Source organism: Odontomachus brunneus, unplaced genomic scaffold, assembly GCF_010583005.1.
Source record: "Odontomachus brunneus isolate Ranch 3 - 2012 unplaced genomic scaffold, Obru_v1 Obru_scaffold_002, whole genome shotgun sequence".
In the NCBI taxonomy this organism is placed as follows: Eukaryota; Metazoa; Arthropoda; class Insecta; order Hymenoptera; family Formicidae; genus Odontomachus; species Odontomachus brunneus.
This window is the reverse complement of record NW_022639452.1, coordinates 1,489,655-1,512,656: the sequence shown is the minus strand read 5'-3', so window position 1 is coordinate 1,512,656 and position 23,002 is coordinate 1,489,655. Positions and strand designations below refer to the sequence as shown.

Below are 23,002 nucleotides of genomic sequence, written 5' to 3'. Positions count from 1 at the left end.
GCTACGGGGCGCCGCGCGACAGGCCCAAGCAGCCGTGGGCGTCGCGTCGAGCAGCGAGTGCGAGGTTTGCTTGCAGGATCTTGCCGAATGCTGCTCTCTCGAAAGGTGAGCGTTTTTACGTCGCGACGCGTCGCGTCTTCCTCGACCGATCCTTCTTTGGGACGGTCAATACGTTCGCGGCGACATGCCAATCGCTCGCACCAGACTCTGCGAGAGTTCAGACGAACACTGACAATCGGAACACGAATACTTTCCAGACAAGCGGGAGTTGAGTCTCGTCGATCAGAGTCGAGTTGAATCGAATCCCTCACTCAGTAATGTCAATTTTACCTGGGAAAGAAACGAAACCAATCGATTGTATGTGAAAGAGATGAGCAAGGTTAGACTGGAAGTAACGGACGTCGCTTGTAAACAAAGTTAGTAAGTGAAGTTAACGGCGATGAGATTACATGTTAGTATGAATAAGACATATCTTGTGACTGCGTAATCATACGCAATTGCGACGACTAATTGTGCAATAGTGTATTCTTGTTATGACACTTGGCACTACCTGTTAGAGTTAAATGAGCCGAGACGAAACAGATACCTTCCGCAGATTTGATTATCGGCCGGTCCACTGCTCAAGGAACGGGGGATGGCGGAACGGAGGAAATGGTCCGTGTCCATCCGTTCCGCTATTTTAGCGCCATGTCCCGGGCCGAGACGGTTATGAAGCAGGCGCGCGCTTAAGAGCTCGTCGTTTCATCCCGTCGACGAAGATGTTTTCCGCGCGAAGTCACTCACAGCACGTACACGATATCGTCGTTAGATAGGATGCATTTGGATAAGGTAAGAATTTTGCGACCGTGTCAGCGATCCATGCGAGACGTCGATCGAATAGGCAAAGTTCGAATCTCACTCGCGAATGAAACGGGTATAGCAGGAGGGGGAGACTAAGAAATTGACCAAAGCTCGTTATGAGCGGCATCACAAAGGATTTTCGAAAATTTTCGTTAAATGGACGAGCCGGGTGGGAGGAAACAGGAATTTCACGATCTCATGGCGATCTCATCGTCGATTTCATGGCGAGACGTCGATCGGCGAATTAAGTCTGGATCTCGCTCGCGAACGAAACAAATATGGCGAGAGGGGGGAGAGAGAGAGAGATTGAGAAATTGATCAAAGTCTCGTCGCTTTCGTGTGCATCCCGACGAAAGATTGAATTCAAAGATAGATACACGAATGACTAACTTCAAAGGCGTAAATACATATATCGATGTAGAGTCAATCGTGAACAAAATATTCTCGTGTATCGCGTACGTTGGGATATAACTTTTACTTCACGGAAGTTTTATGATTTACGTGTGCACCTTTCGTGGGACATTTGAAAAATGGCGTACATGAACAGAACGTTCTTGTAGGTGACACGGGAAATGCATTCAGCATCTCGTCCGGGACGACGGAAATCGACGCGTTTTGGAAGAAAAACGACAGTTTGCTGGAGAGGTCAGGCTACGCCTCCCGTGCAAAGATACGTTTCTCTCTGAGACGACGTGAGGCCGCTGGTATGAAGGAAACGTAGGAAGTAGAGGAAGACATCGAAGGGTGAGTAGTGTGTATTATGCATACACATACACTGAGAGAAAAAATACTTGAAAATTAACAAATATTTTTACTCGGTGAGTACTAATAGTCTAATGAGTTTGCCGATAAGTTAATTAAAATGACTAAAAATAAAGAAAAGATGGGTAGGATACTAGCGTTTCACACGGTGGTTCTAAAGATTAAATCTAACTTCTCTTATTTAAGTAAAATAAACAAAAATTACATCTATGAAAAGTTAAATCTTTGAGAAAACGCAAATTTCTTATTTAAACGCAAATTTCTTATTTGAAAAGTATTTTTTATATTAGTACAAGTAAATATCCCAGGCAATACTAAGAAATGTCTTAAAGACGTCCAAGAGATTATTTCTAAAAAAAAGAAAACGTCGTTTGGACGTCCTTGATACATTTTTAGTAGATTGTGCTGTTTCCAGAATATTACTGGCACGCTCACCGAATAAATGTCTTTTAATTCTTACACGGAGAAAAATAATTTTGCTCTTTTAGTAAAATTGTCGTTGCTACTGCATATTTGTAGTGACATCAAAAAAATTTAGTTGACGTAACTAATTTTACAAATTATTCGTTATCAGAGCAGAAGTAATCTCGTTGCCAGGATAGAAAAAATTTGTTGAGTGTATTTGTCCTAAGAATCACGTTAATTTACTATTGATGCAAAATAATGTATCCTTGGCAAATTTATTTGCTATTGGAGCAAAACTGCAACTGCTTATAAATTCATCATGGTTCTTATAACAAAATAATTTATAGATTCAGCAAATTATATCCAGCAAATAGTGTACTCTTAGCAAATCTTTTTACTGTCCATATAATAACAAAAATATTTTGCTAGACCAGCAGAAAATTTGCTGAGCCAGCAAATTATTTTTCTTCGTGTCGACGTTTTCTCTCTCGGTGCATGCGCGCAATTCTTAATATTTAGCGTTATTGTAAAAAAAATATTTTGCTGTCACGATGTCAATGGCAGCTTTTTACGCGTAAGCGTTACGTTTTCTTCGGCGTAACGGCGAAGCGCCACGTTGAGGGAAAGCGAACTCGTTGCGTGTCGTGATCATCATCGTGAAAGATTACCGTGAGAATCACGTACGATAATGCTGCTGGAATCGTCTTACAAAGACGATTGCGTCATGCGTTTTATGACCGTGACGCTTGCGTTTATTTGAGCGCTTCTTTTTAAGACTTTCATCATCTACATTCAACGGGACTTGGTCTCAGCTCTGTGTGCAACGCCTACTTTTCTTTTCCGGGAAATAGAGCTCTAACGGATAAATCCTGTGGTCGACTGATTGCAATGTGAGCTTGTTATTCGTATTAGCGATAAAACAGAGATAATCATTTCCGTAGCAAATCAGTTGAATAAAAGGTACTTTCGCGATGTAGCCTGAAAATGAAATTAAAGAAAGTCAATAAAAATTCGCTATTTCGTCTCGACAAAATTATGACCAACGGACTCCTTCAGTCTGTATGTTTTATTTTATTGCGCTTCATAACATAAACAATAAGAGAGGTATAAATTGAGAATCGAGAGGTTGAGATAAGGAGACACAATTCTTATTAGTAGTACCATTTCCTCTGAATTCCTCTGAGAAAAATACTGACGTTAAACAATTGATATCGTTTTGCTCGCGATAAGAGGAACGCTCGCTGAAGCCACGTCGGTTGTAAGCATGCCGTTCATCGATTAGATCTCGAGAGCACGATAAGAGCGATTTTGTTTGGTCAACCCAAGTCCCCGGTGCGCGTCGTTTCTCATCGCGCCGAATTCGAGTGGTGCAGAATGTGCGGCAAAATCGGGGTCACGACTTCACGACATCGAAAAGTGCATTTCTATCACGCGAGGGCCGTTGCCTTTTGCCGCAGCGACCCGAAAACCCGCGGCGAGTTCGAATAAAGGTTCCGTTGAAAGCGGAAAGGTCGGCGGATCTCAAAGAAAATGGAATAAAAGTTGAATGAAATCGGAGTTTGTTTTTTCTCTCCAAGTGCTACTCCACTTTCATATTTGACCGAGTTTTTCGCATTTTCTCAGCATGCAGAAGTTTAGAAAAAACATTTCGCACATTCTGCACACCAATTCCGCGATCTTCTTTCGCGCTTTTCGCCGATACATATATTGATTTTGCCCCTACCCTTTCTCTCCTCGTATCTCTCGCTCTCTGCAAGAATAAGTTTCACCGATTCCTATAAATCCGAACAACCTCATCTGGTGTTCGCGCGAGCAACTGGCCATAAATCTTGCTGGCAAAGTGCATTTCGATTTAAAATTTATGGCGAACAAAATGAATCCCGAGGCGCGTATATATTTTGAAAGAATTGAGACTTATATTATATTCTGTTCTTGTGAGACCGACGGAGAGGAAAACAGATTTAAATACAGCGGCCCTTGAATTTATTACGGACGGATTGAAGTATGCACCGAGGCTGTAAATCTCGGTGGTAAATATCAGAATTCGATAACTTTTCTGGCACTCGACGTATGCGTTGCATTTTTATTTTCCGTTACAAAAATCGCTTTTTTTAACGATGATACGTAGAAAAGAGGATATTCTCTTTTACATATCTCTACTTAAAAACATTGTATTCTTAGTCGAGTATTTTGTGTTTTCCATGAATAAAAATTTGAAAATCTTTGAATAATTAAAACAATTTTTTTTCGTTGAATTGTAACAAGAACGGATGCTTCTTCGTTGAATCATATAAAATGTATTCTTGCAAGTAACTTATCTTTATTCAACGTTACGTAATCTCACTTGCAGATTAACATGTCAGAAATAAAGATATCTTTTGAAAGAGAATGTCTCTTTTTTCTCTATGCAGCCACGTTAATGTCGTATTTCGCATATTTGTTGGGGATACTATCGCGTTTCAGAGATCTAGTATAGTTGGAATCCTTCGTCTCTTACAAATTATTCGTCTGTCGTGAAACATTTGACGAACCTTTATTTCGGTTACGTAATGTACATCGATTAATACGGATTAAATGATGTACTACATCGATTAAAAGTGCTAAGTACGTAGATTACGCATCAGTCGTTATACTGTATTTAAATTGCGAGTGATCAAATCTATATACCGTTGATACAGATGCTTTCGAATGTTGATGAATCAGTCTATAAATCTAAACCCCGATAAGCAACTTGAGATACGGTACGGTACGGTACGATAAGCGCTATATTTATCAAATACCCAGCTACCCATTCGCATAATACGTTTTGTTTCGCTCGCGCGGATTCTAACTCGTGTCTGTGTTCGCAAAATAAATATAAAATGCGCCTACGTGATAACGTAACAATCGTGCTAATGCTACGGAATGCATTTCGTTAATATTAATGGTGCTGACATTTAATCGATAGCGGTGCTGCTTTATGATAGCTGAGGCATAAAGCTGCAAGCACAGTACGGGAGAGGAGTGTAATGCCACGAAAACCGCTGCTAAAAATAGTACACGCTAATCCCAGGCATACAGCGTATGCCCCTTTCGGGTTATGACGCTTTAAAAAACTGCCTTACCTTTCACGCCACTCTTCAAGCACGTAATAACGCGATTAGGTATTCTTTCGTTTGACGCGTGCCTCCGTACTTTCTCGGGCACTTATTCACGTCACCGGATTAATGGTTTGTCGGCCGTGCGATCAGATCGTCCGATGCGGTAATCCAGAGTGAATTCCTTTCGCTCCACCTGGCGATTACGCGAATTCAGTGAATTAGTCGTCGGCTGATCTATCGCGCGTCGAGATGACGAGAAAATGAGTACTCGTAAAAGTGCGACACGCTCGTTACTTCACGTAAAAGTGCGGAATGCAAGTTCCTCGGAAACTTGGCGCAACTAGGCTCATGTAGGCGATTTAACAAGCGCGCGCGTCAATGTATATTTACTTAGGTTTCTCAAATAAGAGCGAACGAGGTCTAAAACATCAACAAATTCTTCGTAACGCTCCGCTTACGTCCGATTCAGCATTCCCCGCGCTTTCGCGAACGCGTAGCGAGCGCGCAGCGGCGATACTCGACGAAAAGTGGATGGCATTCGCAGGGAACCTTCCAGCAATTTCATCCGGGAACGTACCGACGGACGAATTAAGAAGCGCGGAACTTTTAAGTAGCGCGACTCCTCGATTTAATAGGCTTAGGTAATTCCTTGGCGGCGCTTGGGGTTTCGTTGGACGGAAATCCGGGCATTTCCAACGTCGACGGTAAATTCGGGTCTTCTTGCGGATTCGTCCAATGATTTATCCTATAACGAGAAAAAAAAGAAATCGGTGACTTCAACAAGCGCGAGATAATCTCACGCTGATTAGTCTATTGGAGAAATTATAATTTGCAAAATAGTCTCGTAGATATTCTAAGATACAAACATAAAGAGAAAGATACCCAAGAAATAAACAAAACATTTATACGGTGGGTACTGATAGAGTATACTCACTCACAACTAAATTTTTCATGAGAACCTAAGTTTAAAAAGAAATGTATATTTCTTTATTGGAAAATATTTTATATTAATATAAGTAAATACGTTAGTATCCACCGAATAAATATCTTTTCTTTCTTCGATTTTTCTCTCTCAGGATATAGATACACTGTGAAAACTGATGTGTTAAATTTAACATATTTCATGTGTCCCAAATCATCCACTCTCATTTATGTGTAAATTTAACACAAAACAAACGTGTTAAAAAGTAACACGCATAATATGGAAAAAATTAACACAAGAATTTAATACTTGAATACCGTTAGGAATCACAGATTGTGTTAAATTAACATATTTAATATGTCAGACATAGATTATGTCAATTTAACATTTTCATTTCATCAAAATCATAGATTAATACTTCTCTCAAATGTTAAAGTAACGTTTTATTTTAGTTTAACATTATACATATGTCAGTTTAACACAAACTGTAATTCCTGACGGTATTCGAGTGTTAAATTCTAGTGTTAATTTTTCACATATTATGCGTGTTACTTTTTAGCACATTTGTTTTGTGTTAAATTTACACATAAATGAGAGTGGATGATTTGGGACACATGAAATGTTGAATTTAACACATCAGTTTTTACAGTGTATAGACTATTAATAGTAATTATAGAAAGCTCCTTTTTAGAATAACTAAACAGTAAATCTACCTTCCATACTTAGACCGATTCTACCTTCCATACTTAGACCGATTCTTGAGTCCCAATTTTATACATATATTTAAAATTCCCAAAACCCATTAAACCGATGACTCAAATAGATTCGTTATATATGTTGCGAAAAAACTGCCTCCGCCAGGTCCTCCGCGTACGTTAATCGAAGAAAAATTTCGATACGGGCGTTTGACATGCTGGACATAATTATCCCCCCACTATCATATTAATATTATATAATATTAGTATTTAATAGCACTAAGACATCCGTGCTGTACTCCTTATTTGCCTCTTCAGTTGTTACTGTTTAACTATTAATAGTGTCTCACCTGAGTTTCGAGTAATGACTGTTAATACGGAGCAGAGTTACTCAATTGATATGACTGAATTTGCAATTCTATGAGAAATCAAAATAATTCTGTTGAAAACACCGACGCGCGTTTCATACTCCTTGTGAAACAGACTTCGATCGCCCGTCTGTTCGATCGATTGCGCAAGACACGTAGGAGCAGCGATCACCTTGCAATCGTAGAACGATTACTCATGCAAATAGAATTGAAAAAAAGTACCTGTCGGGAACGTCAGTCGATGCAACGCTCTCGACAACTGCCGCGAAAGCGCCTTCGAGGTCGTCCACCACGTCATCCCTGTTATTATCCCTGTAATCAGTGATCGCGAGCGTGAGCATCGTCGTGGTTATCGCTTTGCTTTCGCTGCGTTCGACCGTTTTAGAATCCGGCGGGGAAACATCGGTGATCGAATCGTCGCTGGTCGTTTCCGCGACAATCTTTTTGGACGGCAGTCCTCGATCTTGAACCGGTGTCCTCTCGGCGACGTTGTCGGTTGAATAAGAATTTCTCTGGAGAATTTGGCCGGCCACTTCGTCCGGGTATCGATGCAGCACGTTCTTCTCGTAGTAATATTGTCCTGGTCTCCTGGTAACCGGCATATTGTTCTTCGTTTGCTGCGCCAACGGCCTTGGCACCTCGCTGGTGACTTTGTACTGATCTATGTATCCGGAATGACCAGGATTATGAACAGTTTCGATCGCTTCGGTGACGATCGTGACGCTCTGCACCTTGCTTGGCTTTGGATTGGGCTTTCCTGTCTGCTTATGCACGTGGAAGTCGACCGTCGAAACTTCGGGCCAATATGAAGCCGGAGTTGGTTGATTCTGCTGATGGATGCTGTACGGTGATTGCTCGCCCAAAGCGGCTGGATTGCCGGGACTTTCGTAAGAATTGATCTCTTCGTATGGGTTCGCGGAAGGAAGGGACGCGTCGATCGATTCTTTCTGATAGGGCGACACTTGTGACTGACCACTTATCTGATAGACAGGCCGACCCGTCGTCGGTTTCTGGTAGAACGGGGAACTGTGCAGCTCAAAAGACGGAGCACTGCTCTCTTTTGTGTCAGACGAGACTCCTGGCCAGTTGCTTTGAGTGGACGTCGGTCTGCTTTGATAGGCCAGACTGGTATCGGGATACTTGCCGTAATTGTCACTCGCAGTGGATCCTTGCGAGTACGCGGGGGATGAGTTACTCGTGTCTTTTTCATGAGAAGGGACATTCGTCCCGGGATTCGTGTAAGGCCCACTTTGCAGCTTAACGTTAGGTCTCTTCTGATACGCGTCGGGATCGTCGTAATCGTACGGTCTCTCGCCGGGCCTCTCCTGATAGCCGTTCAAATTCCCCTGATTTACATGCTGCGGTTTGTACGAATTAGCGGGGTAACTTTCGCCCGGTCGGTTGCTCAAGTTGTTGTAGTTGCTTTGTAAGTGTGAATTTCCGGTAGTCGCTGGTCCCTGTGTGCTGTACGGTTGGTAATTCGCCGTGGAACTCGGCCGCGAGTTCAGCACGAGTATAGGTCCACTGTGCACTGGTTTCTGTGTGTGATACGACTCCTCGTTCGGTCGCGACGTGTTCGGCGACGTCGGTCTAGGTCTGTTGTAACTCGGCTTTTGTCCGTGATACAACTCGTCGCTCGATCCACCGTGAGTCGTTCCGAAATTCGGCCGCGAGATCGTCAGAGGCTTCACCCCGTCGTAACCTGGTTTATGATACGTCCCGTCGTTCGACGCGTAATTCGGTCTAGAGCTTGGCCGCACGTTCGTCGCCGACGGCTTGGCGTCGCTGTAACTCGGCCTTTGTGGACTCGGTCCCTGCTCGGCACTCGATCCGTAAGGATGTCCCAGGTTTACCAATTGAGGTTCCGGCTTCTCGTACGTGTGATGCGCCGGAAAGGAGTCGTGCTCGTGATGCGGGTGTCCGTAGTTAATCAGGTAGCCGTTGACTTCGCGATTCGGCGTCTGAGTGGTCGGTCTCTGCTGGAAATTCGTGTAATAAGTGTACAGGGTGGGCCTGGGGCTGCTGGGGTTGTTGGGGGAGTAGTTGTCGTAGAAGACATCGCCTTGCGTAGGTGACTTGTAACCGTAAGCCAGCGGATTCGGATTGTTAGGGTCGTCGTATGCCTGAGGCACATACGGGTAACCCGAGTGCAGCGGTATCGTCGTCGGTATGGGCTTCGCCGGCGGTCGATGCGGGAGATAATTACTCGCGCCTTGGTTAAACGCGGAGGTCGGCTTGGCGGTAGACTGTTGCTGCAGCCTAATACTCGATCCATAGATACCGTCGTTCACGAACACGGGCGAGTTCACGGCGTTGTTCTGCACCCAGATCGTCAGGTTGTCCGGCCGTTGTCCGATGGGTTTTTTCAGGATGATCTTGTTGCTCTGGTGGATGTTGCTTTTGAAAGGCTGCTCAGGTGGCGCGATCTTTGCCTGTTCCCGAGTACCATTGAGTACCTTCCTTCTCGTATTCGCGCTCTGCACGTTTGATCTGGAGACGGCGGGATCGTTTACGTCGCTCGCTGTTCGTTTCACCTTCGCCTGCGGATCGCGGACATTGTATCTAAACTCGAACGGCCGTTCGGCCCAAAATTCGAGGTCCAATTGGCCGATAGCCGGATCGTCGCACGCGAGACGTCGGTTCTTCAGCGTGTCCGCCGCGAGGAAGACGAACGGCTGTATGGTCTCGATGGCGTCCATCGTTTTGCACAATACCTGCGCTAGAGTGGTGCGTCGTATCTGCTGCAGCTGACCGGCGGTGAAGCTGCTTTCGCTTTCGGGGTTCTCGTACCAGAATCGATCGCCGCGTCGCAGGTTGCTAAACTGCTGGCCGATTATGCAGGCGAAAATAGGCCCGACCAGGCCGCCGACTACCGACCTTTCCCCTAAGCCGGCCGGAAAGAGATCGATATCCTCCACCGACGAGTAGAGCAGTCGGAATTTTCGCGCGATGCTCGGCGACATCACCGTATCGAGATCCTCGAAGGTTCTTATCGGCGACAAGCCGCAGGGCTCGCGCCATCGCACGTAAGGCGGCAGACCGTGATCCCGGCCCCTCTGAATATTGAGAGAGGCCAGATCCATGCCGAACGCGAAGCCAGGAGTCTGGAAGAGGTGATTCGTCATCTCCTCCGTTATGAATTCGTCCCTCCGCTGGCACGGTTGATTCGCCAGACCTAGGACAAGACGATCGACCGAGCCCGCGGTCTCTAGGTTCGCTGGGTTGCTGAACTCCTCGTGGATCGAGACATCTGCGATGATATTTGTTTGATTTTGTATTTAGGGAGAGAGAGAGAGAGAGAGAGAGAGAGATGCTTCTTAGTAATATTTGACTTCATGAAGTTTCATGTAAGCGCAGTTATGCTGTAAACATCGAGAATGCTATCTCTCGCGAGGTCAACGAGCAGCTAATCGTATACGCTACTGCGACGCAGTGGATCGCTGCATCGCGCGTGTCTCGTATTCATGTTTATAATTCTACATGTGTGTGTGTGTGTGTGTATTTCTCTTCTTAAAGTATAGAGTAAAACATCCAATTATTCATGTCCCTTAGTCATTAATCATAGTCCCTTAGTCACAGTTCCAGTGTGGCCTGATTTTTCTTACGACTAGAAGCGGTTATTTATAATCTTGGTTGTGAAGTTTTCTTTTGAAATCTTCTTCTTCTTAGTTTTAGTCTATTATTTTCAACTTGCTATGTCTCGGTTTTATGTCCCGAAGCATATCGTTGATTCTGCGGGCATTCGGTAGTTCCAATTTCAACAGGCTGCCAACCTCGTCTTTCGAATCATTGATCCTTATTCTGAACTCTCTTTTATCGACAAAAATGTCTCTAAACGCGGTTTATGAGCTTTACTTTCAGCCACATTTAAAGGCTCTTTTATCGACAGAAGAGAATTCAGGATAAGAGTCATAGAGTGCAGACAAGAAGTTTAACGTTGGTTGCATGAAAAATCAATTCTCTTTAGAGTGTCTATGACTAAAAGGGTGTCAATAAGTGGGTGTTTTACTCTACATTTTCAATAACTGCTTGTACAAATAACTAAAATATTAACATTTCCCTCTCTGCCTTTCTAAGATCGTATAAATGGTTATATGGTCGGTCTCGAGTAGCGTGCGAGCTTTTCGCAAGAATTCTGATCTCACTCACTGTTAGGCAGAGGCCTGTGATTGCTATCGAATCTCACGAAGGTCCGCTGAACCAGCGAGTGGCCGAATCGATAAGCCGCCGTGGAAAAAGCGTTCGCGACGTTAGGATTTACGGTCGGATCATAGCCTTCGTAGTAGCCTTTCTTCAGAACCTCCAGGTCAAAGATTTTCATCACTTGGGGACCTGGAACACGTTATACCGCGGTGCTCTTAGTCCGTGGAACGTTCGCTTTCTTTTAATATTTATTAATACACCATCGTCGATCGGTGACATACGGACCGTAGGAGGCGGAGAAGAGGACTAGGAGTTCACTCACCAAGAATGATCGGCAAGAACTCTCGATAAGTTATATGCTGAACCACGGCGCCGACGATCCTTCGGGTTTCTTGAAAAAGTTTCTCGTCGCTCCAGTGGGAGTTGAGCGCGGATAGTTCCGTGGCTATCCTGTTGTGCAGTCTCAGGAAGACTACGTGCAAGGATGTGAGGGCCGGTTGCTCACTGAGACGTCCGTCGCCGGCACGGAAGCAAGTTGTCGATAGGGATCCGAGTTTGCACAGATCGAACTCGTGTTTTGGTAGCATAGGTCTCCGCGACTGAATTTTTCCGTACTGCAGCAAGCCTGCAATCGCCAGTAGAGAGAGAGGGAGGGTGCGTTTAGAAGCGCGGATTCGTGTGGAATAAAGAGAGAGAGAGAGATTACTTCCGTTTCTCTCTCTTTCTAACTTATTTGTCCCGAGAAACCGTCCGAGGCACACTCACCGTTTCGAAATAGCCTCAGACTGTCGCTGTGCAGGGCGTTACTGCTGTAAACCATTGAGGCGTCCAAGTAACTGGTCACCTGGGACAATTGCTCCCTCGTGCCAAATTCGCAACCCTCCTTCGGAGCTGGGCCGCTTCTGAGGAACTCCAGGCATCTCACGCCTAGGGGACCGTAGAAGCTGTCGCGTAGATTCACCGCGATCGGCAGACACTCCGGGTGCTGTCGGGCATTCATTGCGAGTACAATACCGCGCTTCCTTCCTTCCTTCCTCCCTGCTCGCAGGGGGCGCAGGTCAAAACGCAAACTTCTTCGAGAGTAAAAAGTAGGTCGGCAGTCGCGTGAATTCGCGATTTAACGCGTCGCTTACGTCAAAACACAGGAGATTTAATGCGCGACGGTTGACAGAACGTAAGGGGATTGTAGTTCCTTTGGAAATCGCGTGTACGCGAAATGACTGGAGAGACAATTGTGTTTCGCTCGTTACCATAAACTCCGGCGGTTGGAAGCCGACACCTCTCGGCAAGCAACACTGCGGCACCGTGCCGTTGAATCCTCTGCTCTGTCCAGTTGCTGCGGATACAGCAAATATAATTACACGTTCTCTCTTGAAGAGGCAGAAGAGTGCGCGAATGAAGAGGGAATTGAGTAGATCCGCTAATGACACACCTGTCAAATCGTGATCCACGAACTGTCCCCACTGCATCAGCATATGTGTAACGGAAGCCAGAGGTACGTCTTGATCCTCGTGGATTAGGCCCGTGATGTCTCGCGCACTTGGGAGGGGCCTTCCACTCGTCGACCTTCTGATGCTTTGAACGCCGTCTTGATATACCGCCGGCAGGAATCTACGAGGTCGTCAAAATCTTTTGCACGCGATCGATGGGCACGTTTTCTCCTCGTCATTTTGATATTCGAAATTTGGACGTTTCGAAAATTTCGCATTTCCATTTCGACCTTTGAAATTTTCATTCCGATATTTTTGGGGCTCCAAAATTATTTTCAACTTTCGCGGCCGCGCTCACTATTTATTTCTCTTTACCTCTGCATCGTAGACATCGCGGAGCCCCACCAGAGATCCTGCAAATTATTGCAGCTACCGTCGGAGGTCCTGTACCTCAGACTGGCTGGCGGGCATTGGGGTGTTCCTCGTCGCGGGCATTGTTGCTCCAAAGAGGTTCTTCGAGTGCTCCGGGATAAAGGCAATTCTAACGGCGCGCCGGGAAACCTGAGGAGCAGAAATAGACACAAAGTTCCCCGCGCGAGAGACAATCGGGCGTTATCGGCGTTGTCGAGCTTACCGTTACCAGCCGGAAACTTACTTCTTCAGATACATAGCGGTGCCTTGAAGAGTCGCGTACCCGAATCTCGCCAAATTCCTCGCTTCTTCCGACTGATCGTTAAACGCCGCCACGTATCTCGCCGGTTCGTCCCTTTTCAGATAGAGACCTGTGATTTGGCAGCAAAATTGTATATTACATTGAGGGAGAAAGAAATTGAGTATCTAAGAAATAAAAAAAATATTGATTCAGTGGATACTAATAACATATTTATTTATATCAATATGAAATATTTTTCCAACAAAAAAGTATACATTTTTTTGGAATCTCAGCTTTTCACGAAAGCAATATTTTATCTAAATAAAAGAATTTAGATTTAAGTCAATGTGTTATATTATAGTACCCACTGAAAAAATATTTTTTACTCTTCAGATATTTTTGTCTCAGCGTACAGATTTTACAGTGAAATCTTACTTCCATTGTCCAAAATCACTGAGACGATATAATAATAAAGTGGAAGTATTTCCACTGGAACTTGGTAGCGAAAGGATTAAAGTGAAGTGTTCTTCCCTACGATTCGACTCGTCTGTTCTCAGCGCTTACCCATTGAGTACAGTTTGGGCTCCTGAACATAATAGAGGTTGTGCATGGCTTGTAGTCCGAAATTCGCAGCCTCCATGAGATCGTCTTCTCCGACTTGCCAGTTCTCTTCCTGGTCGGTGCGACTCTCCACGGGGTGATTTGCGATTCCCGGATCGAGTACGACGGTCAGTCGATTCGGGCTTTCTTCGACGAAACTCACCCCCGTCGAAGAGACGCCACCGATGTCGAAATCCTCACCCGCCGCGGCGCTATCATTTCGCGCCCGAGGAACTTCCGCTTCTCGTGGCGCGTCACTCTTCACGTTGGTCGACCATTTCGTCATGTCACCTTGGACGTCACCCGCGCTCCTCAGCGATACGCTCGAGAAAGGCTCCTCCTGGCGAGTGAACTCTTTTTCCGTCCCTTTATTTTTCTCATCTCCCACTTGGTCTTCTTTTTCTCTCTCGACTGGATTCGTTACGACGGAGCTCTCGGAAATACGCGATGCGTTCAAAAATTCATGTCGGATTCCATCTCGCGTCTGATTCGACCCTTTCGCGGCAACGTACGTGATTTCGTCGGAATCTCCCGGCTGTAATATATCCGTCGCTGTCTCTGTCTCTCTCTCCAGCGGCGACTTGTGCACGTACTTGGGGCGCGTTGCTTCGACAGGATACCTAGTGATATTTGCCTCGGTTCTCCGGGTACCTTGGGTTAAAGGATTGTAGTCTGATGGAATATTTACTCTTTTCCTCGTAGTGTCCGTTGACGTGGAAAGCGATCGCTCGTCCTTACTCGTCCTTACTCGTCCGGAGATTGTAACTTTGAGGTTCGATGTTTGCGGCCTGGCGTAGGATTCCCTTCTATCGTTTTCATCCCTCGACTCCGATGACAACGCGCAGGAGAGAAGAGAGAGGATCACGCTAACAAATAAGATAACAATTGCTTGTTATATTGTTACATTATGAGAATTATGCAAACAAGACGTTAAATATATGAATCCATCTGTGACTTTACTGTGACTCGTCTGTGACAATCTACTTTTGCGCTGTTAAAGAAACAAATGGAAAAAGATTTATATGAGAGAAAACCATAATATTCATTCTGTGAAATGTTCAATAATTTGAAAAATCTTGCATCCAAATGTCAACGTCCGCGCCGATAAAATTTTATCGGTGCGTTTGAAGAGTTTTACGCGATATTCTGATAACAAATTTAATTTTCCGCGACGTGTGTTTCGATATCGCTCGTATGCGCACGTAATAACGTGAAAACCAATAATGACACTTATTTAACATGTCTTTCCCTTCTCCCCTCCTCCCACGACATTGACCTTATCGCAGGCCAATCCGCTTGATCAAACACGAGTGTTTCATTCACACTCGCGATATGACACTTGCGAATAGCCGTTTATCGCGTTACGCGCAAGTACTTTCTCTTTCCTGCGCGTTTTCTCACGTATTGTATTATTTCAATAAGTATTTACTGTGCTCTCTCTCTCTCTCTCTCTCTCTATTTTTCTTGGGCAGGATAATGGCGCTATCATTCGCTATTATGATACCGTCGATTCACACCGAAGATGCACCGCGAGCATCAATACCGCTATCGCGGTGTATTATGTAAATTGAATGTCACGATGTCGTGACATTAAGAACTAATTACACACTGCTGCGTGTATAAAAGTCGTGATATTTCATGCGTTGTGTGAAAATGGGCCCCGCTCGGCTATTGATACGGGCGCGAATACATTTCTGAGTTTGACCGGACGACCGACCGCATCGGGCGAATTAAGAACGGTCAATGACCTGCGTCGCGATAGTTCGCGAGGTATTAAAGTAATAAAACGGAAGAGCGAGCGGATGGGCCGAAACCGAATGATACTGTTGGCACGCGGTGCGTTAGGATCGAGAAAGAGAAACGTAACGGGACCCCACGACTTGTGCCACGGCGCAGGCATGATGGAATAAAGAAATCATATTGACCTTGTTGGCTTTCTGGGAAAATTCTCGGGAATTTTAATAACGAACACACGTATTGAAAATGTCGATGCAATTGCGTCAAAGTGCACGCGGCCTTTCAATGTGCCGATCTCGGCTCGATTCGATTAATCCTCGGGCAAATACCGGCTTACGCTCCACGTAATCGGCGTGTCAATTAATTCCAAATTTCGGCGCTAATCGTTGTCGGCTAATATCGCACGAGGCGATTCATCTTTCGATTTTGAATCGTGCGCGACGAACGATACGTATACATAGAAAAAATGCTGCATTCAAGTGAACATTACTTGCGCCAGATGTTTTCATAAGTTTATACTTTTGTACAAATCTAAGTTCATCATAAACAACAGACTTATTCGAAACACACTCTGAATCCTACTGAGTTTTTTACTTGTGTCAAGTACATTATTGAGAGAGCAAGAGACACAAAGCGGCAATGACATGTTTTAGTTTCAACCAACCAAAACCAATTTAGTTGATTCCATTTTAATCAAATTATGACGTCGAGGAGTGCGACGAATGATACATACACATAAAAAAATTTAAGTGAACATTGTTTGCGCCAGATATTGTTTTCATAAGTTTCTACTTTTGCACAAATCTACCATAAGTTCATCATAAACAACAGATTTATTCGAAACACACTCAGAATCCTAATGAGTTTTTAGTCAAGTACATGTATTATTGAGAGAGCAAGAGACACAAAGCGGCAATGACATGTTTTAGTTTCAACCAACCAAAACCAATTTAGTTGATTCCATTTTAATCAAATTATGACGTCGAGGAGTGCGACGAATGATACATACACATAAAAAAATTTAAGTGAACATTGTTTGCGCCAGATATTGTTTTCATAAGTTTCTACTTTTGCACAAATCTACCATAAGTTCATCATAAACAACAGATTTATTCGAAACACACTCTGAATCCTAATGAGTTTTTTGTCAAGTACATGTATTATTGAGAAAGCAAGAGACACAAAGCGGCGATGACATGTTTTAGTTTTCAACCAACCAAATTGGTTTCCAAAACCAATTTAGTTGATTCCATTTTAATGAAATTATGACGTCGAGTAGTGCCAAATTTTTGTTTCGACAAGAAAATCCTTTTATTTAACGTGTACAATCGCCCGCGAGGTTCGCTCGCGACGTTCGCGACAGCGCGAATTCGCGAGACGGTAACTAACTACTACCGATATATCGACTCACAAGGCTGCAAGGCGCATTTTGCTCGGCGACACGTCGCTGGTTGCACTCACAACACTCGCCGGTGCATGCTCGTCGGCGCGATATTCACGCGGAGGTAAGGCCGTCGTGCGGAATGGACGGGCGCGAGATGAACGAAAAGGAGCAAGAAGGAAAAGGAGAACAGTTAAGGACGAAAACGCGCACGTGCGGATCGTCGAATCGAGGCGGCCTTCTCGAGGACGGTTAACCAGGTACTAACCGGCGGCCAGGTCGGCCGGCTGGTCTTATTCTCGGAGAAGGACGGTGCCTGCGGGCGACGGACTTTGTTTTTTATTCACCGGCGTCGTCGTTTTTTTCTGGATATTTTTACTGTTATGCCGCCTGGAGTCGCGTCATCTCATGATTTTTCGACTGGCCGCTTGATCGCGTGGCTCCGTGGACGAGGTCGGCCACTGTCCTCCGTCATGTTCTGCCCCGCGGTCCGTATGTGTCGCAACAGGATGACGGGAGACCGAGCTCCCTGTAATTGTCCGACAGCGTTTACGGTTTCTCGGATATTAAAGAGAGAGAGAGAGAGAGAGAAAGAGAAAGAGAGAGGGAGAGAGGGAGGGAGAGAAGCAGAGAGAAGGGGAGCGGAGGGAAGGGAGCGGTCGTTAAATGAGTCGGAAGGAACGGATTATGTTGATTAGTGCATCGATGACGGATCAATGTCTTTCGCGCGGACTGGTCGTTGGCCTTTAATTGTTGGCGACCTGATAAGTTCGCGCTCGTGTCCTACTTTTCGCCGGGGACTCGGCACTCGGCTGTACGTCCGCGCGACCATGCGACCGAGAGTTCCGTTGACTTGCGAAGTTTTCGCGCGACCCGCGCGTTGTCGTGCCGCTCGCGCGTGCACACTGAAAGCGGGATTTTGTTGACTAAGAGCGAATTTGGTGCTCCGGACCGAGTCGAAATTTTGGCTCTATGTTAAATCTTGAATTCTACGACGCTGTAGGAGCTCAGTTAGCGACCAAACGTTCGGTAATTGCAAGCGAAAAGTTCAATTGCCGCATGGGTGTTTAACTTTCTCACTGATACATCCTACACTGAGAGAGAAATGATTGAAACTTTATTTATGGGATTTAAGGTTTACTTCTGCGAAATAAAGTTTCTGTGTAAAATAAAATGTATTCCAGAGTGGCACAGATTTTCAAGTACTTTTTTTTCAGTGTACTCGGCACAGCAACAAGATGGTAATATCAACGACAAATCGTGCGTGCCAAATATTTTAGTTCGAGGTACGAAAATAATTTTTCCCGTGCGACTGTCAATTTACCTGGTCAGTGCCGGGCGGCTTTCTCCTGCGCTTGCAAGCTCGCTATCGCCTTGCCCGTGCCGTAGAGCACCTTCGCCCGCACCTGGACTCTCCTCGTGGTCGTACAGGCCGTTCCAGATGCGGCGGACGAACTTCCGGTGTTGCCACCGGCAGTCGTGCCCAACTGCTGCAGAGTGCCACCCGCATAATTCGCCCCTCTGCAACTCGTGCAACCCTCCGACATGATGCCGCCGTCGTTGATTGTCGCAAAGCTGCCCTAAACAAATAGCAATCTCGCGATAATCACAAATCTGATAAAAATTGCGCTTATAGACGATGCCGGTCGACGATCTACTTTGTGAACGCCAGATATTTTTATTTCGTATTTTTCCGGGCTTTACACGGAATAGAAAGTTTGGTTGGATCAGCGAAATTTCCGGTGAGATATGAACAGACCCGAAATTCCAGTTGAATTGTTACCAGAATTTTGTTTGTTCGTATCTCACCAGAAATTTGGCTAATCCAACCAAAAATGTTCTCCATGCAATTTTTCTCTCTCTTTAATTTTTCTGATCGGATATTTTTCCCAAATTTTGCTGGGAGTTCCTTTGCTTACTGTTATATAATACAATTTCAGAAAAATAATAGCTCGTATTCATCCTAGACAATTTATAGTAAGCGTGCTCGCTCTGCGAGTAATCCGGAGACAGTTTTTCACGCTGTGAAAAGAAACAACATCTACAACGCGTATGCCGAGCAAATGCAGAGGTCAGGGCGGCCTGAATAGCAGAACGGAAGGAAAGCATAAAATGCCTTTGACGGTTATAAACGTCGTATTGTGTGTCACAACGTCCATAATGCCGGACATAACCGTCGCAGTGTCGGTTAATATATTAAGTGCCGCGTCATGCGCGTACATTCGCGAATTTCTCTCGAGAATCATAATTTCACATCTCGCTTGTGTCTGCGAGCGCAAATAATTTTTGACACAACGCGACAGTGGAGATGCAATTTTCGCTCTGCGCTCGTCTTCTTCAATCTTTAATTAACTCGGATGACTTAACCGAACGCTGCTCTCTGGATCAATCGATAGTCATAATTAGCGATAGCGGTAATTAATTAATTAGAGCTTGTTACTGCGCTGCGAAGACTGTCTGTTCCCAAGTCGATATTTTGGCTCTATAATAAACTCCTATAATTCTACAATGCAGTATAAGCTAAGTTATAGTTAGAGAGAGCAAAGTAGGTTTAATTCTAACAATACAATTTACTTCTACTTTGACTCTGATGATGTTTGAAAATTCTGTTTCCACTTTCTTTAGCGTCAAAATAGGTTGTATTATAGACTTCAGAATATCAAAGTAGAATGTTAAATAGAATGATGATAAAAATTTCGACTCAGGGTTTTAAAGTTCCTTTGCAAATTAAGCCTTCTTACCCAGAAATAACATCACTAATCTCGAGAGCCGCGTGCGCTACTAGGCGCGACGGATATTAATTAACAGCTTGGTAACATTGCGTAATTACAACACAGGCGACTTTTTGCCATTTCTTCGCAGTTGAAGGCAATCGTCGGCAGTCTGTTATAACGCGCAGCGCGCGGCTCTGACCCGACTCTGTCGCGCGCGCGCGCGCGCGCGCGTTCACCATAAATCCGGGAAAATCTGGGTTAATTATACTAATGGCAATATATGGCGAGCCTCTGTGCGTACCGGTGACCTTACCGGAAAAAGGCGAAACTCCGCGTAACCTCCTTGCCTGGTCTGTTAAAATGGATTCTACGAAGGAGTGTAGTTGAATGTGCAAAAAGAGCGAACGCAAGAACCACACGAGTAAGATTAATCGCGCGTCACGTTGCTTTCCACACAATAATACGCGACGCAAAAGAAATCCCCCATCATACTTTGAACATTCGACATCTCGGACGTGCGTGAAGAAATTGCTCGTCTGCCCCGTTACATCGCGACCAAGTTTTTGTCAAAAGACACCACGAGAGAGAAGTGAGAAAAGTTGTCTCACGACCGAAGGGTAGTTATCAAAAGTCCAACAACACATTTTGACAGTTTGATTTCGCACTCGTTTGATTTCGTAGCTCGCGTTTCTCGTTCGCAAACACTCCACAAGTCGAAATGCAAAACCGTCTTCTCGCGATTCTCTCTCTCCCTTTCTCTTTTTTCTCTCTTTCTCTCTCTCTCTCTCTCTCTCTCTCTCTCTCTCTCTCTCTCTCTCCCAGTGTCATCGATCACTGGAAAAACTTACTAGTACCGTCGGCGAGTTCTTTCCACGAGACAAATCGATCGTCTGCGAGCTCTGTCATGAACCACCCCGGATTGTCGGACGAGACATCCCCTAAGGATCGATCGCTGCTGCGCGGACGACTTCCACACGAGATCTCGCCGGGGATTCTGCGAGGGCGATCGCGACAATCCGAAAAGCACGCGTCGCGCGACTTTTCGCGGGTTTCTTCGGCTGTCTCTTTATATACCGCGCCGGTCTCTGTTCGCGGGAGAAGCGCGAGTTTGAAATCGGCGACAAAGGACGTTAGCGTGTCCGCGTCCACGGTGCGAAGGCGCCGAAGGAACTGATCGGCCGTGTTCCAAATAGCCGGTCGGTAGGCTTCACCGAACACTCGTCTCTCTTTTCTTCTTCTTCCTCCGCGTCGTGCCGGTCGTTTGTCGTCAGCGTCGTCGTCATCGTCATCGTCGTCGTCGCTGTCGCCGTCTTCATCATCGTCGCTGTCAACCATCATCTCGCCTGCAGGAGGGGATGACGGCGAAACGGAAATCAGGACTATCCAAACCGAATCTCCGGTTGAGTCGCGGAAGTGCCGGCTGTCATTGAAACTACGAGCATTCGAGAACATTCGTGTGACCCCCTTCGACATTGAATCGAACGTGGAAAGTGGCGACCAAAATGCACCAGCTTGCCCCCAGAGATTTCCCCCAAAAATTTCCTTACCTCGAACAGAAGGGAAACGTAAATTCCAGAGCGACAAACGTAAAAAGAAATCTTATCTCGTGGCAAATCGGAAGGAACAAGTCCGTCAGTGTAACTGAATTTTCTCTTTACTTCGAGGACCAGTTGACGAATATTCGGTCACACAATGACAGAGATATTATTTCTCGTCAGCGAGAAATTTTTTTTCGCCTGCTTCCGTCACCCAGTCATACCCGAATTGAAATCGCTTCCTCCGCGTGGAGATTTATTCACGTCGATCGCGAGGGTGACAATTTTCTTCTTCCTTCAAATTATCCCTCAGGGTTAACGTCGTTTACGCTAAGACAATGCATTTTCGCACACGTGTCTGCGAATTCGCTCGACGAAAAATCCGCGTGCAGAAATCCATCCCGGGCCTCGGTCCCCCCTCTTTTCTCTTTCTCTCTCTCTCTCAACTTCTTCGCGCGGTTGTGACTCACGGATCGTAAAGTCCGCGTCAAAGAGGGAGAACGAAGGAGGGCGAAAGGGTCGAGTACACGGTGCACTCGGAGAAGGAGCGCGGAAGAGGAGAAGGGGGAGAGAGATAGAATAAGAGAGAGAGAGAGAGAGACAGAGAGAGAGAGAGACAGATAGAGAGAGAGAGAGGAGCGGAAAGGAAGAGCGGAGGGGCGTTGTGTGCGCACATGAACGGTGAGACCTAGCTGTGAAACGTAACCTTCGTTCGGTAAAAATTCGACCGGCGAGCGAACGGCCGGACCTTGTGCCCCGCATAATTCTTTCGCAACGCGGCTACAGCACATGCACGTGCGGCCCCACGAGAGATCCGTGTAAAATCGAGCCGGCCAGCCGACGCGGAGCGGAGCGGATCGGTGGTTCGCCAAGGTAGGATATGTGGCTGCGGTCGCCGGATGCGTTTCTGGGCCTTCGCGGGTGTCTCGCGCCTTCGGAGGGTGCTCGGCCTCGCGCGCTGAGGAAAAAGTCCAGTACCGCCGGACACGGTGCGCATTGACAAGATTTTTTTCCCTCTTCTAGAAGACACGGCTCATGCCCGAGGCTCTGTCGCGGGTCTCCCTCAACTTGCTTTCATTGATGTCAACTACCTCTGCAAGTGGCTTATAGATTCTTAGAGGCCGATCAGAAAGACTTATGGCTATTTTTAGAGGCACTTTCGCGGACAAAATAGAGTTCAAAATAAAGGAGCTTCAATATTTTTATGAATCTGACAATTCTGATAGCCGATTATTCGAATAATAAATAAGTGTGATGTGTCGAGCTTGGATTATTTGAGGATTCGCATTTTTTAAGATATCTGAAGCACTGAAACTGAATCCGGATTGAGAGAAATCGATGAAACAAGTATGTTTGCAGCAATTCAGATTCCTTTCGAAAATTTAGCAATTAATAAGTCAACATTTTTCAGTCGCAATTCGGCGATTTAATCTAAGAGGATTGTATCTATTACTGTGTTCAAATAATAATTATTTTGAATAATTTTGTTATTAAGTTAATCAATCTTTTTATTTATCCGTATTTTTATTTTAATTTGAATCCAAATTTGGCTGAGAACCGATCTCGAATATTCGAATACTTGAAAGTTCTAATTCGTATACGTATAAGAGCGGGAGGGAAAGAGATAATAAAACGTTCGCGCGTGAAACAAATAGATAAATGTTAGGTTCGAAATATCCCCCAGAGAGAGAGAGAGAGAGAGAGAGAGAGAGAGAGAGAGAGAGAGAGAGAGAGAGAG

The 23,002-nt window shown here is 45.3% G+C and overlaps 1 protein-coding gene and 1 long non-coding RNA gene across 5 annotated transcripts; one reads left to right on the top strand and one right to left on the bottom strand.

Moving 5' to 3' along the window:
* Window positions 1-7: 7 nt before the first annotated feature.
* LOC116841442 lies at window positions 8-20,462 on the top strand. Of its 3 annotated transcripts, none has more exons than XR_004377561.1 (5): window positions 8-105; window positions 258-451; window positions 596-828; window positions 1,401-1,584; window positions 18,233-20,462. It is a non-coding gene; the product is annotated as an uncharacterized LOC116841442 (long non-coding RNA). The 3 variants fall into 3 exon arrangements; XR_004377560.1 differs by having other exon boundaries at window positions 9-105; window positions 258-420; XR_004377559.1 differs by having other exon boundaries at window positions 11-105; window positions 258-416.
* Window positions 3,059-21,109, bottom strand: LOC116841308. Of its 2 annotated transcripts, XM_032809093.1 has the most exons (12): window positions 20,578-21,109; window positions 18,340-18,595; window positions 13,862-14,763; window positions 13,301-13,427; window positions 13,021-13,206; window positions 12,648-12,826; window positions 12,466-12,551; window positions 11,981-12,200; window positions 11,538-11,840; window positions 11,222-11,404; window positions 7,295-10,322; window positions 3,059-5,832 (listed from the first exon to the last, which is right to left on the bottom strand). In XM_032809093.1, the coding sequence occupies exons 1-12, from the start codon at window positions 21,065-21,067 to the stop codon at window positions 5,694-5,696; spliced, it is 6,099 nt and encodes a 2,032-aa protein (XP_032664984.1). In that variant the 5' UTR covers window positions 21,068-21,109; the 3' UTR covers window positions 3,059-5,693. The 2 variants fall into 2 exon arrangements, with proteins under 2 accessions (XP_032664984.1, XP_032664992.1); XM_032809101.1 differs by lacking the exons at window positions 18,340-18,595; window positions 20,578-21,109 and adding an exon at window positions 17,046-17,421.
* Window positions 21,110-23,002: the final 1,893 nt, after the last annotated feature.

What these genes read in the sequence shown, in the direction of transcription:
- LOC116841308 (XM_032809093.1), bottom strand. Translation starts at nt 21,067, where the DNA reads ATGATGGTTGACAGCGACGATGATGAAGACGGCGACAGCGACGACGAC. An exon ending in AGCCGCCCGGCACTGACCAG is followed by an intron (nt 14,764 to 18,339) that starts GTAAATTGACAG and finishes CTTATTTGTTAG; the next exon opens with CGTGATCCTCTCTCTTCTCT. An exon ending in TCACAGGCCTCTGCCTAACA is followed by an intron (nt 10,323 to 11,221) that starts GTGAGTGAGATC and finishes ATATCATCGCAG; the next exon opens with ATGTCTCGATCCACGAGGAG.